The following is a 22367-nucleotide window of genomic DNA, read 5'->3' as shown; positions in this document are numbered from 1 at the left end:
TTTTTTCCAACACTGCTTGCTTTATTTAGGGTAGGAACAAAGGAGGAAGTGCAGCAGGGAGAAGGGAGAGGCATGAACCTTTTCTTCACAAGTGACCATCACAGACTCGTAAGAGGTCTGAGCTGGAGCAACCCCCTCATTTAAGTCACAGGCAGAACTCCTCTTAGAGACTAGTAGCATGAGAGGCGACACATATCACACTGGCAAACCTTGGCCATGAATATCTCAAGTTCCCCACGCCGGTCCCCCACACAGTGCAGCCACACCTTCACCTTCTTCAGGCCGCTGATAGTGCAGCACTGAGAGACAGAGGTGATGTTGTGTCTATAGCTGCTGGCCACCAGCACAGAGTACAGGGAAGGGAAGGCACTAGACTCACAGTGACCTATGCAAGCCTGTCGCACATGGGAGCCCTGGCAAGTGCCATGAGGGTTGCTTCGCACTGTCACATTGAAGGGGTGCAAGTGGCAGCCTGGGATGGCTGCCTCCTGACCACAACCTTCAGTGATGGTCAAGACCAGCAGGCAGAGGAGCAAAGCTGAGGCAGGCGCCATGGGCCATGGATTCTTATCTTATGAATTTAAAGAATTAAAATCCATAAACCAGAGGATAAAGTTTAGAGACCTTATTAGATTAAGAGAAAGAAAGAGAAGAAATGACAGAGAATTCCTACTAAGTGGAGGGCAGGAGGAGGTAGAGAGCCCATTTGGGAATAGGAGTCAGGGACACTTATCAGAACCTGGAAGCTCAGGAGAGATGAGCAATCAGCAAAAAGAGACTGCAACCTGATAAGCTACTTATAAAGTTACTGTGGTGGGCCTTACCTGCAGACTCAGGTGAGCCATAATGACGGCTGATTGGTCTGGGCTAGGGGCTGGAACAAGAAGAGGCTAGCCATGAAGCCCAGTTTTGGGGCTGAGATTAACCAACCACAATACCAGGATGAAGTTTAAATTCTAGGAAGGGAGAACTTCCTCCTAGGAGGCTCAGGTTGTTTATGGGGAAACAGAACTAGGTAACTCCTTTAGTCAAATGATAAGGAGAGGAGAAATCCTTCTCTTGATCTCTTATAAAGTGGAGATCAAAAAGGCAGACTTAAAAACAGTTCTTATTTTACTTTTGGGGACCAGTCACCCTAAACTACCTAACAAAGCTATCTGACTCCCACTCATCATAATGTCTGTTTGAAAAAATGTTGACCTTTGGTATGGATTTTTTTTTTTTCAGGTAGGGTCTCACTCTAGCCCAGGCTGACTTTGAATTTACTACGTGATCTCAGGCTGGCCTCGAACTCACAGGGATCCTCCTACCTCTGTCTTCTGAGTGCTGGGATTAAAGGTGTGTGCCACCACGCCCAACCAGTGTTGATGTATTTCAAAGATTTCTCCATTTATTTATGTATATTTATATTTGTTTGATTTTGTAAATCATGAATTATAAGTTTTATTTAGGGAGAAATCATGAATTATGGGGTTTATTGTAGGGGAAATTAAGATCTGGGGAGGAGGGTAACTGAAAGACTCAAGTCAGTAGAAAATTCTCCTCCTTCCCCAGCTGGAAAGGGAGAGAGGACATTGACACTTAGCAAGTGCCTTAACTACTAAGCTATATCTTTAGCCCTCCTTACTGTTGTTTGAGATCAGATTACATGTATCTCAGGTTGGCCTCAAGCTCACTATATATTTGAGGTGGACCTTGAACTTATTTATTTATTGTTTTTTTTGAGGTAGGGTCTCACTGTAGTCCAGGCTGACCTGGAATTCACTATGTAGACTCAGGGTGGCCTTGAATTCATGGTGATCCTACTTCTGCCTCCTGAGTTCTGGTATTCAAGGCATGTGCCACCACACCTGGCTTAAAAATTGTATTTATTTCCAAGGAGAGAGAGAGAATGGGCACCACTGCAAACAAATTTCAAATGCATGCACCGCTTTGTGCATCTGATTTTATGTGGGTTCTGGGAAATCTAACCTAGGTCCTTAGGCTTTGTAGGTGATTACCTTAGCCTCTAAGCTATTTCTCCAGCCCCTGATTTATTTATTTAGAGACAAGGTCTCAATTTTCTTGCCCAAGCTGTCCTGGAACTGACTACATAGCCCAGGTTGGCCTTGAACTCATGTCATTTCTCCCATTTCTGCCTCCCGAGTGTGGGTAGTATAGACTTGCACCACTGTGCCTGGCTTGATATTGTTTTATCATTTAGTAGGGATCAGTTGGACATATAAATGCATATGGATAGTAAGAGATTGTTGTTGGAAGTCTGTTTTTAAAAATTTTGTTATTTATTTATTTTGAGAGGAGGAGGAGGAGGAGAGAGAGAGAATGGGTGAACCAGGGCTTCCAGCCATTATAAACAAACTGCAGATGCATGCACCACCTTGTGCATCTGGCTTACATGGGTCCTGGGGAATTGAACCGAGGTCCTTTGGCTTTGCAGGCAAGCATCTTAACTGCAAAGCCATCCCTCCAGCTGGAAGTCTATTTAAAATTTTTTTGTTCATTTTAATTTATTTACTTGAGAGTGACAGAGAGAGAAAGAGGCAGATAGAGAGGGAGAGAGAAAATGGGCATGCCAGGGCTTCCAGCCACTGCAACTGAACTCCAGACGTGTGCGCCCCCTTGTGCATCTGGCTAACGTGGGTCTGGGAGAATCGAGCCTTGAACTGGGGTCCTTAGACTTCACAGGCAAGTGCTTAACCACTAAGCCATCTCTCCAGCCCCGGAAGTCTATTTTTGAGACAGAGCCTCATGTATCTAAAGCTGGCAGTGATATAAGAGTTTTGAGTGTATAGAGGAATTATGCAGGAGATTCCAGTCCTGTGAACCCCAACTTTTGGGTCTTTATCTGATTTAGCAAAGAATTTAAAACAAAACACTCTGAGAGCTTTATCTTAGGTGAGGACAAAAGATTCAGAAGGCTGGGCGTGGTGGCGCATGCCTTTAATCCCAGCACTTGAGAGGCAAAGGTAGGAGGATCACTATGAGTTTGAGGCCAGCCTGAGACTACTTAGTGAATTCCAGGTCAGCCTGGGCTAGAGTGAGACCCTACCTCAAAAAACCACAAAAGATTCAGAAGAAGCATAGACACATGGGAAGCACAGCATGAGAGCACAAGCCATTCACCATCACATAGGGGGTCAGCAAAAGCTATGAGATTGGATAGCAAAGGACTCAGGCCTTAAAGAGAGATCATAAATGTAGCCAAGTGAGACTGCACCTAAAATAAGACAGGAAAATGCCTAGACAAGAAGAATTTCCCCCTCTTTCCAGCCTGTTGGGGGAGACCTTAGCAAAGCAAGGATCAGGAGAGCCAGAAACCAGGAGAAAAGGGATCAAGAGAGTGTGCCACATGTGGCAGTTCCATTTATGGTTTAAGCATCCAATTAGCATGAGCTTCATCACTGGGCTCAGGTATGCAAGGGAGAGAGACCTGATTGGCTGGTGGTCTCAAGGGTCTGACCCTAGAGGGGCCAACCCACCCAGGTGTGCTAAGCTGAGGAAGAACCAGTCCTTTTGGATAAGACTGCATCAGATGTAGGTTCTAGTTCTGCCAGGGCAGGCAAGGTGGTGTCCATGTTCCCCTTGGACCTCTGTCCCTGGCTGCCTGCCTAAAAATCAGCTTTTTTCCTTTAGTGGCATAGTGCAGCTGAGAATGCTCTGCAAATTTTGATTGTCCTCTCACCATATTGACTAAGTCAGCCATCCAGCCCCAGAGGATCTTCTTATCTCCACCCACTGAACACTGGGATTGTAGGTGTGTGTCACTGGGATCTGGAATCAAGTACTTTTGCTTTCCCAACTGAATCATCTTCCTTAGTCCTGGGACCTATTGCTTTGAATGGGAGATTAGTGTCTTTTAGGGGTGGGGCAGCCCTGAGAAAGCTTTTGATATTCTGTACTTGAGCCTTCATTGTTTTTAGATCTTTCTGCTGTTTGCTAAACTTTTCATTTCATTTTATTTTTCTTTGTCTGTTTTTTATTAAAATATTTTATTTATTTACTAGGGAGAGAGAGAGAATAGAAAATGGGTGTACCAGGGCCTCTAGCAACTGCAAACGAACTACAGATGCATGTGTCAATTTCTGCGTCTGGCTTTACATGGGTACTGGGGAATCAAAACCAGGTTGTCAGGCTTTGCAGGCAAGTGCCTTAACTGAGAAGCCATCTCTCTAGCCCTGTTTCTTTTTTGAGATGAAGTCTCACTATGGAGGCCTGGATAGCATGCTGCTTGCTATTTAGCCCAGGCTGGCCACAAACTCAAGGCTATCCTTCTGCCTCAGACTCATGAATGCTGGAATTGAAGGTGTGCACCATGCAACTTATTTTTCTATTTATTGATTTTGCATGTGTATGTGTATATGCATGTTTATATGTGTTTGAGATCATGTGTGTGTAGATGCGTGTAGGCAAGGGGTTGACATTCTTCTTCAGTCACTCTCAACCTTGCATTTTAAAACTTTTTAAATTTACAACTTCTGTAATTATAGAAAATAAATCATGATCATTCCCTCCCCTGCCCTACATTCCTCTTCACAAATCCACTCTCCATCATATCCCTTCCCTCTCTCAATTAGTATCTCTTTTATTTTGATGTCATCATCTTTTCCTCTTATTATGAGGGTCTTATGTAGGCAGTACCAGGCACTGCGAGGTCTTGGATATCCAGGCCATTTTGTCTGGAAGAGTGCATTTTAAGCAGTCCTACTCTTCCTTTGACTCTTACATTCTTTCTGCCACCTCTTCTGCAATGGACCCTGAGCCTTGGAAGTTGTGATAGAGATGTTTCAGTGCTGAACCCTCCTCTGTCACTTCTCAGAACTATGGTATCTTTTGAGTTATCCCACAGGTCATTACCATCTGAAAAGAGAAGCTTCTCTAACCAAAAGTGAGAGCAGTATTAATATATTCATATGAATATTAAGAAAAGGGCTTACTGGCCAGTTTGGTGAGCATAATATATATATGCATTTAGCCAGACACCAGCAGGTATTACACCCTTAGGGCTCATGACCTCCTTCCGTCATAGGATTTCAACTAGGTTTTCAGTACCAGGCATGTATTCCTTCCCATGGAGTGGACCTCTAGTCCAGTTAGAGAGTGGCTGGCTTCTCCTATAACAGACATGCCACAATTATACCTGTTGGCTCATTTGGCATGGCTGGCCAAACTTAAGGCTTGCAGTGTCCATTGTTGTTAGTATATAGGAAGACTACTGATTTCTGTATATTTTATTTATTTTGTGTCCTGCTATGTTGCTAAAAGTGTTTATCAGCTGTAACAGTTTGCTGTAACAGTCTTTAGGGTCCTTTATGTATAGAATCGCATCATCTGCAAATAATGATAATTTGATCTCTTTCTTTCCAATTTGTAACCATTTTATGTGTCTCTTGCCTTATTGCTATACCTAAGACTTCTAGCACTATATCAAACAAAAGTGGGGACAGTGGACACCCTTGTCTTATTCCTGATTTCAGTGGAAAAGCTTTAAGTTTTTCCTGATTTAGTATCATGTTGACTGTAGGTTTGTCATAAATAGCCTTTATTATATGGAGATATATTCCTTCTATTCCCAATTTCTCTTTTTTAAATTTATTTTTTATTGAAAACTTCCATAATTGTAGACAATAACCCATGGTAATTCCCTCTCTCCCCCTACTTTCCTCTTTGGAACTCCATTTTCCATCATATCCCCTCTCCCTCTCAATCAGTCTCTCTTTTATTTTGATGTCACCATCTTTTCCTCCTATTATGATGGTCATGTGTAGGTAGTGTCAGGAACTATGAGGTCATGGATATCCAGGCCATTTTGTGTGTGAAGGAGCCAATCCTAAGGAGTCTTACCCTTCCTTTGGCTCTTACATTCTTTCTGCCATCTCTTCCACAATGGACCCTGAGCCTTGGAAGGTGTGATAGAGATATTGCAGTGCTGAGCACTCCTGCCACTTCTTCTCAGCACCATGGTGCCTTCTGAGTCATCTCAAGGACACTGCCATCTGAAAAGAGAAGCTTCTCTAACAAAAAGTGAGAGTAGCATTAATATATGGGTATGAACATTAACAGAAGTGCTTACTGGGCAGTTTGGTGAGCTTTGTATAAACATTTAGTCAGATACCATCAGACGTTACACCCTTAGGTCTCATGACTACCCCTGTTGTAGGTTTTCAGTATCAGGGATATATTCTCTCCCATGGAGTGGGCCTCCAGTCCAATTAGAAAGTGGTTAGTTTCCCCCCAAACGGATATGCAACTATTGCATCTTTGGCTCATTTGTTCTGGATCACCAAATTTAAGGCTTGCAGTGTCCACTGTTGAGTATCGTCACTGGTGATTTCTCTCTCTCACATTGAACTTCATGCAGAAGGGCTTTTTCCAGTTTTCTGTCATCTGGTTTACATGGAGGAGGTTTTCAGCTTAGCTCTAGCAGGATTCTGTTTCATTGTCCTACATGCCTTTTTTTTTTTTTTTTTTTTGCCAGAACCATGCTGTTTTTGTTGCTATGGCAGTGGTAGTGTAGGTTAAAAATCAGGTATGTTCATACTACCAGCCTTATTTTTGTTGCTTAAAATTGTTTTAAATATTTGAGGGTTTTTTTTTTTTTGCTTCCAAATGTATTTTTAGATTTTTTTTCTATTTCCATGAATAATGCCCTTTGAATTTTGATGGGGATTGTACTGAATCCTTTGCAATTGTAAATTGGAATTGCAATCCTTGGTAAGATTGCCATTTTCACAATATTGATTCTTCCAATCCAAGAACAAGGGATGTCTTTCCATTTCCTAGTGTCTTCTGCAATTTTTTGTCTTGAGTGTTTTTTTTTAATTAATATTTTATTTATTTATTTATTTGAGAGCGACAGACACAGAGAGAAAGACAGATAGAGGGAGAGAGAGAATGGGCGCGCCAGGGCTTCCAGCCTCTGCAAACGAACTCCAGACGCGTGCGCCCCCTTGTGCATCTGGCTAACGTGGGGCCTGGGGAACCGAGCCTCGAACCGGGGTCCTTAGGCTTCACAGGCAAGTGCTTAACCGCTAAGCCATCTCTCCAGCCCTGTCTTGAGTGTTTTAAAGTTTTCATTGTAAAGATCCTTTACTTCCTTGGTTGGGTTTATCACAAGGTACTTTATTATTTCTTATGCAGTTGTGAATGGGAGTGATTTTCTGATTTCATCCTCTGTGTGTTTGTTGTTAGCACATAGGAAGGCTACTGATTTCCGTGTGTTTATTTTGTATCCTGATACATGGCTGTAGGTGTTTATCAGTTCTAATAGTTTGCTGGTAGAGTCTTTAGGGTCCTTTATGTACAGAATCATATCATCTGCATAATGATAATTTGATCACTTCCTTTCCAATTTGTATCCCTTTTATGAGTGTCTCTTGCTTTATTGCTATGGCTAAGACTTTCAATACTCTATTAAATAAAAGTGGGGACAGTGGACACCTTGTCTTGTTCCTGATTTTAGTGGAAAACTTCAAGTTTTTCTCCATTTAGTATTATGTTGGCTATATGTTTGTCATAAATAGCCTTTATTATGTTATGCTGAGATTTGTTCCTTCTATTCCCAGTTTCTGTAGGACTTTTATAATGAAGGCATATTAGATTTTGTCAAATGCTTTTTCTGCATCTAATAAGATGACAATGTGAGTTTTGTCCTTCAGTCCGTTTATATATTGTATTACATTTAACGATTGGTGTATGTTGAGCTATCCCAGCATCTCTGGGATAAAACCTACTTGGTTGGTATGAATTATCTTTCTGTATATTCTTGTATTCTGTTTGCCAATAGTTTGTTGACAATTGTTGCATATTGGTTAATGAGGGAGATTCGTCTGTAATTTTCTATTTTTGTCCTATTTTTGTCTGGTTTTGGTATCAGGGTGATGATGGCTTCATAGACGGAGTTTGGTAGTATTCCTTCCTTTTCAATTTTATGAAAAAGTTTGAGAAGCATTGGTGTTAGTTCTTCCATGAAGGTCTGGCAAAATTCGCCAGTGAATCCATCTGGGTTTAGACTTCTTTAGTTGGGAGATTTTTTTTTTTTTCTTTTGGTTTTTCAAGGTAGGGTTTCAATCTAACTCAGGCTGACCTGGAATTCACTATGTATTCTCAGGCTGGCCTTGAACTCATGGCAATCCTCCTACCTCTGCCTCCTGAGTGCTGGGATTAAAGCTATGCACCACCACACCTGGATAGTTGGGAGAGTTTTGATAACTGCTTGGATCTCCATACTTGTTATAGGTCTATTAAAATGGTTAATGTCATCTTAATTTAATTTTGGGAGGTCATATAAATCAAGGAAATCATCCATTTCTTTTAGATTTTCAATCTTAATGGAGTATATGTTCTTATAATATGTCCCTCTATTTTTTAAATTTCTCTGGTATCTGTTGTGATGGTGAATTTTTCATCTCTAATTTTATTAATTTGTGATTTTTTTATCTTTCTTTTGGTCAGATTTGCTAAGGGCTTATCAATCTTGTTTATCCTTTCCAAGAACCAAATCTTTGTTTCATTGATTCTTTGGATTTTTTTTTTTTTTGTTTCTAGTTCATTAATTTCTGCCCTAATCTTTATTATTTCTTCCAATTTACTGAATTTTGGTTTACCTTGTTCTTGTTTATCTAATGCCTTAAAGTGAAACATTAATTGTGTTCTTTTGACTTCTCTTATTTCATTTCTTTTTTTTTTGAGGCAGGGTCTTGCTCTAGCTCAGGCTGATCTGGAATTCACTATGTAGTCTCAGAGTGGCCTCAAACTCATGGTGATCCTCCTACCTCTGCCTCCCAAGTGCTGGGATTAAAGGTGTGCGCCATCTCGCCTGGCAATTGTAATTTCTTAATATAAGCACTTAAAGCTATAAATTTCCCTTTTAGGATTGCCTTCATTGTGTCTCAAGGGATTTGGTATGTTGTGTTTTTATTATCATATGATTATATGAATTTTTTTAATTTCCTTTTTGATTTCTTCATTGACCCAATAATTATTTAGTAGTGTATAGTTTAGTTTCTGTGATTTTGTATATGCTCTATAGCTTTCCTTGCTATTGATTTGTAGTTTGATCCCATTGTGACCAGAGAAAGAGTGCAAGGAATTATTTCAATTTTCTTGTATTTGTTAAGATTTGCTTTGTGTCTTAATATATGTTCTATTTTAGAGAATGTTCCATGTGTGAAAATAATGTATATTCTGCTGCATTTGGATTGAATGTTCTGTAGATCTGTTAGGTCCCTTTGTTGTATGTGCTCATTTAATCCATGTGTTTCTCTGTTTATTTTTAAATTTTTATTTATTTATTAGAGACAGAGAGGGAGGGAGAGAGAATGGGCAGGGCCTCTAGACCCTGCAAATGTACTCCAGACTCATGTGTCACCTTTGCATCTGGCTCTTGTGGGACCTGGAGAATTGAACTTGAGTCCTTAGGCTTCTCAGGCAAGCACCTTAACTGCTAAGCCATCTCTCCAGCCCCTCTAATTTTGCTGGGATGACCTGTCAATTGATGAGAGATGTGTATTGAAGTCACCCATTACAATTGTGTTTGCTGATATCTGTGACCTTAAGTCTAATAGTATTTGTTTGATGAAACTGGGGGCTCCCATGTTTGGTGCATATATATTTAGAATTTTAATGTCCTCCTGTTGGATTGTTCCTTTAATCAATGTAAACTGACCTTCTTAATCTTTCCTAATTAATGCTGGTTTGAAGTGTATCCTGTCCGATATTAAGATAGTAACATCAGCTTGATTTCTAGGCCCATTTTCTTGAAATACTGTTTTTCCTCCTTTCATCCTAAGATATTGTCCATCTTTTATGGAAAGGTGAGTTTCTTGGAGGCAGAAAATAGAAGGATCCTGCTCTTTAACCCAGTTTGCAAGCCCATGACTTTTGGTGGGGGCATTGAGGCCATAGATATTAAAAGTTATTATTGAAAGGTGTGCAGTTGTTCTTGCCATTCTTCTTGTTTTGTAGTGCTTTCTGTTTTACACCTTTTCTTTTGCATTAACTATTACTGAGTATGGATTATTTTTTCCTATTTACTTATGTGTGTGCTTTTCTCTCTCTTCAGCATAGAGGATCCCTTCAAGTATTTTCTGTAGAGATGGTTTGGTGGTCATATATTCCTTTAGCCTTTTTTTTTTGCTGTGGAATATCTTTATTTTTCTGTCAATTCAGATGGATAGCTTTGCTTGATAAAGTCATCTTGGTTGACAGTTATTATCTTTAAGAACTTGGACTATATCTTTCCAAGCCCTTCTCGGTTTTAAAGTTTGTGTTGAGTAGTTTGCTGTTATCCTGATGGGCTTACCCTTATATGTGTAACTTTATATCTCTAATTGCTTTGAATATATTTTCTTTGGTTTGTGTGTTTAGTAATTTAATTATAGTGTGCTGGTGAGAGGTTCTTTCTTGAATTTGTCTGTTTGGCATTGTAAAGGCTTCCTGTATCTATATTGGCATTTCTTTCCCTGTTTGGGGGAAATTTTCTTCTATGATTTTGTTGAAAATACCTACTATGCTTTTGGAGTTAAATTCTTCTCCTTCTATTATGCCCTGAATTCTTATGTTTGAACTCTTCATTGTGTCCCAGATGTCTTGAAATTCCCATTCATGCTTTCCTATTAGTTTGACTTTCTTTTTGTTGGATCGTACTACATCTACCACTGTTTCATCTAGTTTAGATATTCTGTCTTCTCCTTGGTACACTCTACTGGTGAGGCTTTCTAAAGATATTCTATTTGATTTAATCTGCTTTGCAATTCTAGTATTTCTGATTGGCATCTTAAAATTATTTCTATTTCCTTACTCATGTCTTGCATTGACCTCCTTATTTCATTAGGTTGGTTTCCTGTGTTCTCTTGGGATTCCTTCAGGAGTTTGTATCCTTCTTTGATTCCTTTAATTTCTTTGAACATAGAAATAATCATGTTTTGAATTCTTTGTCAGACATGTCATCTAAATCAGTCTCACTGGAGGTCATTTCTTAGGGATTCATAATTTTTCGTGGAATTGTATTGTCTTGCTTTTTTGTGTTTCTTGTATTATAATGTAGAGATTTTTGCATCTTGACTTAATTTGATGCTTGGGTTTTCTAATTATCTGCAGTATTCTTAGCCATGTAAAGATGACTTTAAATATCTTCAGGGTAGGAGCTTAAGGTGCCAGGTGTGGCTCTTATGTTACTCCCAGGGTAACAGAAGAACTGACACTAGGTGCTGAGTTTGCCTGCTATGCAAGTATTCTAGTTGCAGGTTGGAGCAAATTATTGGCAAATTCTAAAATTAAACTGAGCAATATAAACATTCAGTCATAACCAGCATGGAGTATTTATGCTAGAATGGGGATTAAAACAAACAGATAACTTAATAAAATCAAAGTCTCTAAGGGGTTTGTGTTGCCCCCACACCCTTAATCCTTTCAATTGGGAGGCTGAGATTTCTGGTCTGAAATAGGTTCCAGGTCAGCTAGGGGCCAAGTGAGACCCTGTCCCTAATGGCAGAAGAAAAAGACAGAGGCCCTATAAATCAGGAAATATCAAAGGCAATAATATTCAACATCAAAATATAGCTTATTTTAGAATGGTAAAGCCAAACAAGAATACATCAGTGAAATCTAACACATATCTTTCCCTGACATGGAAGGTGAGATTAGCATTTTTGGTGCAGGCCTTTGTACCTGGATTTGTGCAATTAGGCCCTGTTACCTTTGGGGATGGCTTCAACTCTCACCTATGCTGAGTGCCCACCTGGGCCCCTTTCTGTTGTGCTGTAGACTCGGTTAGGCTGGATCTGGTGTTCTGATCAGCTGTGGTGGATGCTGTGTGGATTTTTGTGGTTCTCCAGTGGTTTACGACACTGGCAGTTGTGGGAAGGGAGGCTGTACAGGGTGCCTGGAGTTGTACCAAAGCTGCTCAGCTGGTCTTGTTTGTGTTCTCCATCAGCAGCTGCTCAGCTGGTCCCTGCTGTCTTCTCTTTCAAGTTTTTCAACTTTTGTGAGTATTCTGGTGTGAGTGGAAAATCCCTGCACTTGGCTCCTGTTCTCATGGCTTGGCTTGGGCAGGGCTGGGTCGGCCCGTGGACTGGGACCACCAGCATTGCAGTGGGAGCCCATTCTGGCTGGTTGCCTGGTTGCTATAAGCTCTGGATGTCTCCTGCTTCTCTATTGTAGTAGATAATTCCTTATACACCTCACTTTTTGGTAGAATAGTATATTTTGCTGTTTTTCTACTTATTTCCCCAACTAGGCTGCTTTGGTGTGGATACTATGCCACCATCTTACCCGGAAGTCCTTTACCTTATATTTTTGTGTGTCAGGGTCTCTTTCTTAACCTAGAAGTGACCAATTTGCCTGGACTACCCTAGCCAGCAAGTCCCTCTTATCTCTGCCTCCCTGATTCTGGGATTATAAGCATATGCCACCATGCCTGGCTTTTACATGGGTTCTGAATTCAGGTCATTGTACTGGCAAAGCAAGCACTCTACTCATTAGCTTGTCTTCTTAGCCTCCTATTAATTGTTTTTCTAATCAAGTTCTGTTCATTTCCTTTCTTTGGCCACTATAACTCAGTCTATATCAGGAAGGGGTAGAAAGCAAAGACCATAAAGAAATGTGTGCAATTTACCTGCAGGCTTAATTTGTTTGTAGCACTTACTTGGATCTTACTACTCATGTTCTCATTGGGAGGGCAGTATAGACAAGATTGTGTCACCCATGTAGGGGAGAATGATGTAAACGTGTAAAGCGTCTTCAGATGGGCACCTCCAAATGTAGCTGTGGATCTTTTGCATTGGAAACAGCTGCAAAGCTTGAAAACTACAGGTATCTGGGCTCTTCAGCTGACTTGATACCTGAGTCTCTGGTTATAGATAAGAGGAAATAGTAATTTCTTTGTCTTTCTCCCCACACACAGGTGATTTAGGTGATCATTTAAAGTGAAACTTGAGAGCTGGGTGTGGTGGTGCACGCCTTTAATTCCAGCACTCGGGAGGCAGAGGTAGGAGGATTGCTGAGAGTTCGAGGCCACCCTGAGACTGCAGAGTGATTTTCAGGTCAGCCTGAGCTACAGTGAGACCCTACCTAGAAAAACAAAGGAAACAAACAAAAAAGTGAAACCTGAGACTCTATAAGGGAAAGTTGAAAGGAGGAGAGAAGACTCAAGGCACATCACAGTAGAAAGTCAGGATGTATATAAGTAGAGGAGCTGAAGTGGAATTTAGGCAGGGCTAACTGTATGAATAAGTTCTCTGGGCAAGAACAGGTGCACCTATAATAAGTCCCTGCAGGTCATAGAGCAGACCACTCTCTCGTCATTCCCCTGTGTTGAAATTACTCATGGAAGGTGGAATTATTTCCTGTAACTATTGTAATACACTGCACTAACATTGTCCCTTGTGCTGTCATCAAGAGGTGAGGTTCACAGCAGTCCTAAAAGTCAATTTGGGATGAGCTTCTGGCTGCAGATTAAGAGATGTTATTTCCCTCTATTCAAATAGGAAACAATAAGTGGCATAGCCCAATAAAATACTGATTTTATTTTCACTTTCTTTCACTTTATGTAACTTATAGTAGGGGCCTGTATTACTTTTCTTGTGTAGTGCCACAATACTTGGCACAAACATAATCCAAGTGCTGGGATTAAAGGCATGCACCACCATGCCCTGCTACATTGTTATTTTATTTAAAAATTTTTTTTTGGTTTTTCAAGGTAGGATCTCATTCTAGCACAGGCTGACCTGGAATTCACTATGTAGTCTCAGGGTGGCCTTGAACTCACAGCAATCCTCCTACCTCTGCCTCCAGAGTGCTGGGATTAAAGGCCTGCACCACCACGCCCAGCATACTCAGTTATTTTTATAGGCACCATAATTATCTCAGAATCCTACAATGTAAATATAGTATTACTTTGGCTTAAGGTATCCTGAGGCCATTACAATCTTTCTTTTCATTGGACATATCTGAAAATACCAAAATTTTCAGACATTGTTTATGTATTTTAACCTCTTAAAGCAATTTCTTCATTCTTCTTTGCTGCTTTTTTTTTTTTTCAAGGTAGTGCCTCACTCTAGCCCAGGCTAGCCTGGAATTAGTCTCAGGGTGGCCTTGATCTCACACTGATTCTCCTACCTCTGCTTCCTGAATGCTGGGATTAAAGGCATGCACCACTACACCTGGCTTTTGCTGGTGTTTTTTAGAACAAGGTCTTGCTGTATCTCTGGAACTCACTATGTAGTCTAGGCTATTGAAATTATGATCCTTCTCCTGAATGCTAGGATTGCAAGTGTGTGCTCCCACACTTGACACACAATTTTTTCATACTTATATGACTCATTGCCATTAGAAAACTTTTTGTAAAGCTGAGTTCACACTAAAGCCTTTCTAGGAAATGAAGGAAATTTATTTTATGGGAAAGCCAGCATCTCAGAAGAGAGGCACAAAAGGTTGCCACCTCTTTTTCTATGGCTTCTTGTCATATTTTGTATTGTGAACTCAGGCAAAGGCTAGTTGAGAAAATGGATACTCACTTGTTCTTGTGAAGGCAAAGGAAAGGAGGCCCAGTCAGTATCTAACCAGTCTATTTTAGTAAGTTCGAAGGGATTTCATCTCAATTGAATTATGCTGCTCTGAAGCTGGTTGGCCTGCCAAACTCCTTGCCTTCTGACTCACCACTGAGGCCTTCTGTTTGGGAGCACATAGCCTCCTCTGTCTGCTTCCCTTTTTACTTTTTCATATTAGTTGCCCTGTGGCCTGAGAAAGAAAGAACCAGTCTCCATTTATCAGTTGTTCCTTTGAGTTTGAAGAACACAAGAAAAGTCCAAGTGAATTAATCTCAAGCACCCCTGATGAGTATTGCTGCTAATGATATGACAGCAAGGGCAGTTCTATGTCATATATTACCATTGTCACTTAGTTTGGGAGGTGGAATTTGATGACAAAACTTAATTGCCTTTGCCACACTAGCATTGTAAATTCAGCATTCTGCTATCTCCCAAATTTGGTTACATGAGTTTTCCTTCAGGGCTGGAGAGCGGAGGTGTATCCTACTGGAGGAACACTTGTCCAGTGTGCCAGGACCCCGAGTTACAGCCCCAGCATGGAGGAGGCTTCCCTCCCAGCAGTGGATGCTCTGTTTTGTTCTTCTTTATTTTACTAGGCATTATAATTCAGGCTGTGTGACCGTTAAAGGCAACAGTCCTTGAAGGGAGGGTGAGGATGTGAGATGACTCATTATCAGACATGGTCTTAAAAAGAAATCCATAAGAAGATGATTAGAAGATTTCATACCCTCTTGAATTTAATAAGGAAGACATGATGCCATACTTTCTGACTTCCAATAACCAAAGTAAGGTAATATGCAAGGCTGGGTAGAAGTGGCTCGGTTGATGTAATGCTTGCCATGCAAGCTTGAGGACCTGAGTTCAGATCTCCAGAGCCCATGTAAAAGCTGGGTGTGGTAGCATGTACCTGTAATCCAAGTGCTGGGGAGGCAGAGATGGGATCCCTAGGGCTTTCAGGCTAGACATTCTAGCCATTTCAGTGAGTTCCAGATTCCGCGAGAGATTTAGCTCAGAAGTAAGTTGGGGAGTGGTACTGGAGAGATGACTCAGTTGGAAAACTTCTTGCTGGGCAAGCATGAGAATTTACATTTGACCCTCAGTGCCATTGTAAAACTGCTGGGCAGGGACATACATTCCTGTAACTCCAGCCATATATGTTGGGGGGCATGTAGACAGAAGAATCACTGGTACTCATTTGTCAGCTAATCTAACCCAAATTAAGGTGGAAAGTGACTGAAGTTGATACCCAATGATGACCTCTGGTCTCCACATGCACTCACACACATGTGCACATGTACTCACTCATGTGCAGTTACACGTATGAACATCTATACCCATATGCCTATATGCTATATATGCAAAAATCTATAAATATGTGGATTTATTTCTGAGTAATTCTGTTTCATTGGCCTATATATCTGATTTCCTATTAATACCATTCTATTCTGTTTTTGTTTATAAATATTTTGTTTATTTAAGAGAGAAAGAGAATGAGTGATTATAGTTGCACCAGGGCTTCCTGCCACTGTAAATGAACACCAGATGCAACACCATTTTGTCCACCTGGCTTTACCTGAGTACTGGGGAATCAAGCCCAGACCATTATGCTTTGCAAGCAAGAACTTTTAGCCATTGAGCCACCTCCCCAGCTCCCATTCTGGTTATTTTCCTCTTTTTTTTTTTCTAAGGTAGGGTCTCATTCTAGCCCAGGGTGACCTGGAATTCACTATGTAGTCTGAGGGTGGCCTTGAACTCACAGCGATCCACCCACCTTTGCCTCCCAAGTGCTGGGATTAAAGGTGTGAACCACCATACCCAGCTTTAATGCAATTTCTTATCCTCACATGTTTTATTACTATTTACCTCCACATATATGTCCTTATACAGTAGTTCTATGATTCAAACTGGTCCTCCCAACAGATCTAAAAATTTCTATTTCTGTTTTGGTTGCAGTTACTTTTTTTTTTTTTTTTTGTTTTTTCAAGGCAGGGTCTCACTCTAGCACAGGCTGACCTGGAATTCACTATGTAGTCTCAGGGTGGCCTCAAACTCACAACAATCCTCCTACCTCAGCCTCCCTAGTGCTGGGATTAAAGGTGTGCACCACCATGCCTGGCTTGCAGTTACTTTTTTTACACTACTCACAATACATTTAAGCATAGAATTTCCTTTAGATAATTTCCCAATTACACAGAAAAGAATTTATTATTATTATTAACAACATATTTTGCATGGATAAATCATGTGTTGGTACCCTCTTTTTGCTCATCCCTGCCCCCACTCTGATGGGAACCCTTCTCAGTGGGGTTTCAGGTATTCTCCTTGGGGTTGTGGGTTATGAATTGTGGGAGAGGCAATGCCTCTGTGCATGTTGTGGGGGCTGGAGAAATGGCTTAGTGATTAGGCACTTGCCTGCAAAGCCAAAGGACCCAGGTTTGATTCCCTAGGGCCCCTGTGAGCCAGATGCACATGATGGTGCATGCATCTGGAGTTTGTAGTGGCTGTAGACTCTGGCACACCCATTCTCTCTATCTATCTGCCTCTCTGTCTCTCTCAAGTAAATAAGATTAGAAAATAAATATTAGAAAAGTAAAAAAAAAATAAAGTTAGGCTTCATCCTACCCTCTCCAGGGCCTTTCTTAAAAGACATGAAGAAAAAAAATTATTTGAGAGGGAGAGAGGAAGAGAGAAGGCGAGATGGAGAGAGAGAGAATGGGCATGCCAGGGCCTGTAGCCACTGAAAATGAACTCCATCTGCATGTGCCACCTTTTGCATCTGGCTTATATGGGTATTGGAGAATCGATTCTGGGTCCTTAGGCTTTGCAGGCAAGTGCCTTAACTGCTAAGCCATCTCTCCAGCCCCCATTATGCTTTTATTTTGGTTTTGTTTATTGAGGTAGGGTCTCTCTCTGCTCCAGGCTGACCTGGAATTAGCTATGTAGTCTCAGAGTGGCCTCAAACTCATGGAGATCCACCTCCATCTGCCTCCCAAGTGCTGGGATTAAAGACATGCATCATCATGCCTGGCTTATTCTGCTTTTTTATGCTAGCGAGCGAGAATGAGAGTGAGAGACTTGGTACAACAGGGAATCAGACACTGAAATCGAACTCAAGATGCTTACACCACCGGGTAGGCATGTACAACCTTGTGTTTGCCTCACCTTTGTGAATCTGGTTTACGTGGAATATGGAGACTTGGACATGGGTTCTTAGGCTTCTCAGGCAAAGTGCCCTAACCACAAAACCATCTCTCTAGCCCCTCTTTCTAGTTTATAAAGAAGAAGACAGGGCCGGGCGTGGTGGCGCATGCCTTTAATCCCAGCACTCGGGAGGCAGAGGTAGGAGGATTGCCATGAGTTCAAGGCCACCCTGAGATGACAGAGTTAATTCCAGGTCAGCCTGGACCAGAGTGAGACCCTAACTCATAAAACCAAAAAAAAAAAAAAAGAAGAAGACAGATCTTGGGGTAAGGGTATTTCCATAGAGGATGAACTGAAGAGGGAATTCCCACCCATACCATGGGCTTCTGTACTGAATTTTAAAAAAGGGAGAAAAAAACTAGAGAGAAAGCTGAGCACCAGCATTCCTTGCTGTCTGCTTCTTGTTCCACTGAGATGTGAGAAGGTTAGGAGTCCCCTCTTCATGCTTCTGCCACCATGGAGCTGCCTGCTGTCCTGCCATCTTGCTAGGAAGAACTCTTTCCCCTCAAACTGTGAGCCAAAATTAACCCTTTCTTTTTAAATCTATTCTTTGTTTTTTGTTTTTTTTTGTTGTTTGTTTTTTTTCAAGGAAGGTACGGTCTCACTCTCTCACTCTAGCCCAGGCTGACCTGGAATTCATCTGTAGTCTCAGGGTGGCCTTGAACTCACAGCAATCCTCCTACCTCTGCCTCCTGAGTGCTGGGATTAAAGGTGTGCACCACCACGCCTGGCAAATTTATTTTTATTTTTATAGAAATTTGTACACATAGACCTCTTCTTCCCTGTGTCAGTTATGTTAAGGGTCTTCTTTGGTGGGGTTATTGGTATTCATTGTGGGCATCAAGAGGCTTCAGTCAGTCTCTGCAGGGATGGGGGAAACACAGTGTCTCAGGCTATTCCCACCCACCTTGAGGCTCTTATAATCTTCCTGCCCCCTCTTCCATGATGCTCCCTGAGCCTTGGTGGTCAAGATAGAGATCTGATTTAGTGTCACGTTCTCTGTAGACTCAGGATCTCTGTTTTTCTGAGGTTTGAGTGACCATGGTGTCTGTCACCATTTCCCTGGAACTGACTTTTCAGGCTAGCTGTGAGAACAGTATTCATATCACCACTTTCCCTGTAATGACTTCTGGGCCCAGGTAGATGAGGTGGAGGTGACCCAGCTCCTGGTAGACAGTCAGCTCCTCTTCTTGATGTAATGATGTATCCTTGTTCTTCCTGTACTCTCCTCCATCTGTAAAATAGAACAGATTATGTAACTAAAAGTGAGAACACTTTCAATAGAAGGGGATAAGGCTAGTCTTTTGAAAGATATATTGATGGGTATATCCATTCTTCTTAGTTATATAGCAGTGGATTTCCTATTCTAGGGAGTATGATTTGGTTCCCAGAGCCAGATATGAGTTCTCCCCCATTGATTGGGTCTCCTGTCCAGTCTGTGAGCTGTTGGTTATCTACATCAACTGTGTGCCACTGTTGCACAAGTATACACTTCTTGCTTGGCTTGTTGATTTTGTCACAGGCAGGATCTCCTGCCTAATCAATCTGTTGGCAACTGTTAATCTCCAGCTGCTCTTACAGCACTTTCCAGCACTGTGAGGGAACTGTATTCCCTGTCAGTTCCAGCATGATCACTCCATGTCCCGTGGCTGCATGCAGGCTGTGGTGTCTTCAGCAATAGGGTCTTACCTTTTTGCTCTCACAGGTAACCAAGTGTTTTGGCAATAGCCTGTGTTATTTTGGAAACCTCATGTTTCCCTAACTAACAGCTCACTGTGATGGGGACCCAATTCTGGTCCTGAGAATTACTGGCCAATGCCTGTTAATCCTTCCTTTCATAAATTGCTTCTTTAAAAATATATGTTTATTTATTTGCTCACATTTGTGTGTGTGTGTGATTGTGTGTTTAGGTCCACCAGGGTCTCTTGACCCTGAAAATGAACACCAGGTGCTTGTGCCACTTTATATGCCCAGCCTAGGTGAGTGGTTTAGGCAGGCTTTGCAAGCGAGTACCTCCAATCATTTATCTATCTTTCCATTCCCTAAGTTGCTTCTGTCAGGTGTTTGGTACAGTAACCAGAAAAGTAACTAGTACACAGTGTTTCATGTAGCCCAGACTAAGTTTGAAATCATTATATAGCCAAGGCTGGTCATGATTTCCTGATTTGTCTGTTCCATCTCTCCAGTGCTATCATTATAGCCATACACCATTTCACCCTACTCCCAAATTATTCAAGCAACACTGTACAAAAGTAGATGCTATATTCACAGCAGAAGTACCTTATAATAACAAAGTAGTCCTAATTTCTCTTGTATCCCTTATATCTTGATGTCATTCATTTTACTAACATGTAAGCTTACTTAAGTGTGTGTATGTATGTCCCTAATGAAATACATCATTTCTTTTATTTTGACTGGTGCTGGGAATTGAACTCAGGGCCTCATACATGTTCAGCAAGCATTTTACTACTGAAGTATATCCCTGTCAAAATTTTGAATAGCTTATTATCTGATGATTCATTAATAAGAGAAAATTCAAAAATTGTTTTGTCTTCATTTCTTTCTTTCTGAATATTATTAGGTGCTTTATGTAAATCCAAGTCTTTCTTTATGCTTCCTTGTGAATAATAATTTCACAGGACATAGAATTCAAGATTGGTAGGGCTCTTTCAAGGAATCCCAATAGTCTTGCAATATCCAGTTTGGGTTCTGATGCTTGATCTGTCTCTTCAACTTAATTTGAAATTATTTAATTTTTATTTTTTGACAACTTTATGCATGTATATAATGTGTTTTGGTCATTCACCTTCATTACCCTTTCTTGTTTCCCTCCTACTACTGTTGAACTCCTTCTTCTTCCAGACTAGTTCCTCTTCTACTTGCGTGTCTCTTTTGGTGACATACTGCTCAGTTAGGGTTGCTTGCATGAGCATTGCTAGAGGGTTATGTACTGGAACACCGGCAGCTTACCAGTGGACTATACCATAGAAGAAAATGAGTCTTCCCAAATTAGTTTTTGTTCTTTGTTTTTGGTGATATTGGGGATTTAGCACAAGGCTTGACCATGCTAGGCAACCACTCTTCTACTAAGCTACGTCCGTAGCCCAAACTGTTTTTGCTTTTCAGTGTGGCTTAGGTTTTTGTGTTGGAAGCCACACATGATGAACTGGCTAAAAGACACTGTGATGATAGGGTGTTTAGTGATATGTTGGTAAGTTGTGGAGGGAAAGAACTCTTCTATTTCCCCATGATCATGTTGTATTCTTTTGGTGAGCCAGAGTCTCCTGGACTGTGACTTCACACAGGTCCCACTTTTAGGTGAGATGGTATGACTCTAGTTGATTACTTCCCTTCTTTCACATGTATGACTAGAGTGTTTGGAGTTGAGTATTTCTCTTTTCCATGTCAGATTCTTATAAAATTCTACGAGCTGTTAAATGAGCTGTTAAAAAAGCTTCTTCTGATGGAAGGTCTTGTTAAGAACAGAATAATCTGATATTGTTTGGGTTCTAGAATGTTCTGGTGTCATAATGGCTACTTTCCCCCTTCCTTCTGCTGAAACATGAAGGCATTTCGTCTGTTCTGTAGGGCCACTGGCAGTAAAATTCATGAAAGTGTTGTGCGCTCTGCTAACACTGGGCCTCCTGAGTTCCCAGAATTTTCCAATTACAGTTTTGATTTTCCTCTCCTGGTCTAGTAACTGTGGAGGCTCTGTTCCAACAAGTTGTAATTATCTTTATTAGTTTGTCTTCACTTTTTGGATTAACCTGATTATCTGTAATCCACTTCTCTGATGGATCTAAAAAAAAGTCACTTAAATTTTTCCTTTTGTCTAGATATTTCTTGTTAGGATGGAGAACAAACTTCAAAGCTCCATCCACACAGGGCTGGGAAGCAGAGGTCTTCTTTAATTTAGGCATTTACAGCTATATTTTTCTTTCTTGAAGCACCACTTTTTTTCCAAGGTAGGGTCTCACTCTAGCTCAGGCTGACCTGGAATTCACTATGTCACCTCAGGGTTGAAGTACCACTTTAGTTGTGTCCAATAAAGGTTTGAATGCTGTTTCTTTTTCATTCATTTCAAAGTAATTACTAATGTCTTGTTATTAAACATTTTAGAAAGGGTAACAGTACTATTCCATCACTGGACCAATATCAGAGAATATTAGTACTTTCAGACCTCTGAATTTGTACTTTTAGAGGATGGTTTCTGAGGAAAAGGGGAACTGAAAGTATATAAGAGTGGCAGGGACTAAGGGTTAAAAAGTAACCATTTTTTCCTGTTTTTGGCACATGATCTTTCAGTGTAGACTAGGGTGACCTTGAACTTACTATGTTACTCAAGCTGGCCTCAAATTCCCAATCTTTCCATCACAACTTCCTGACTGTTGGGATTACAGGCATGTGTCCAGCAAACCTTTAGCTTTGGAAGCCATTTTGTGGCCTTCTAAATCATTGATTCTCAACCAGGCTGAAGTTGCCCTGCAGGTGGCAGTTGGAAACATTTGAACACATTTTGATAGTCAGATGTGGGATGTGGGATGCAGTACAACTGGCATCTAGTGGGCAGAGACCACAGTGCACAGAGCATTTGCCTTTCAACAGTGAGTGATCTGGTCA

General features: G+C 41.0%; 2 protein-coding genes across 3 annotated transcripts in view; one reads left to right on the top strand and one right to left on the bottom strand.

Annotated features, from left to right (window-relative positions):
• Nucleotides 1-22367, top strand: part of Arhgef6 (Rac/Cdc42 guanine nucleotide exchange factor 6) — a 164790-nt gene that overhangs the window by 73609 nt on the left and 68814 nt on the right. The gene's annotated exons all lie outside the window — the stretch shown is intronic.
• On the bottom strand, nt 171-554 carry LOC105943788 (glycoprotein hormone alpha-2-like). Its single transcript, XM_045140182.1, has one exon. It carries the CDS (start codon nt 552-554, stop codon nt 171-173), a length of 384 nt encoding a protein of 127 aa, XP_044996117.1.

This window comes from Jaculus jaculus, chromosome X (assembly GCF_020740685.1).
Source record: "Jaculus jaculus isolate mJacJac1 chromosome X, mJacJac1.mat.Y.cur, whole genome shotgun sequence".
Lineage (NCBI taxonomy): Eukaryota > Metazoa > Chordata > Mammalia > Rodentia > Dipodidae > Jaculus > Jaculus jaculus.
This window is presented reverse-complemented; position numbering and strand designations above follow the sequence as displayed.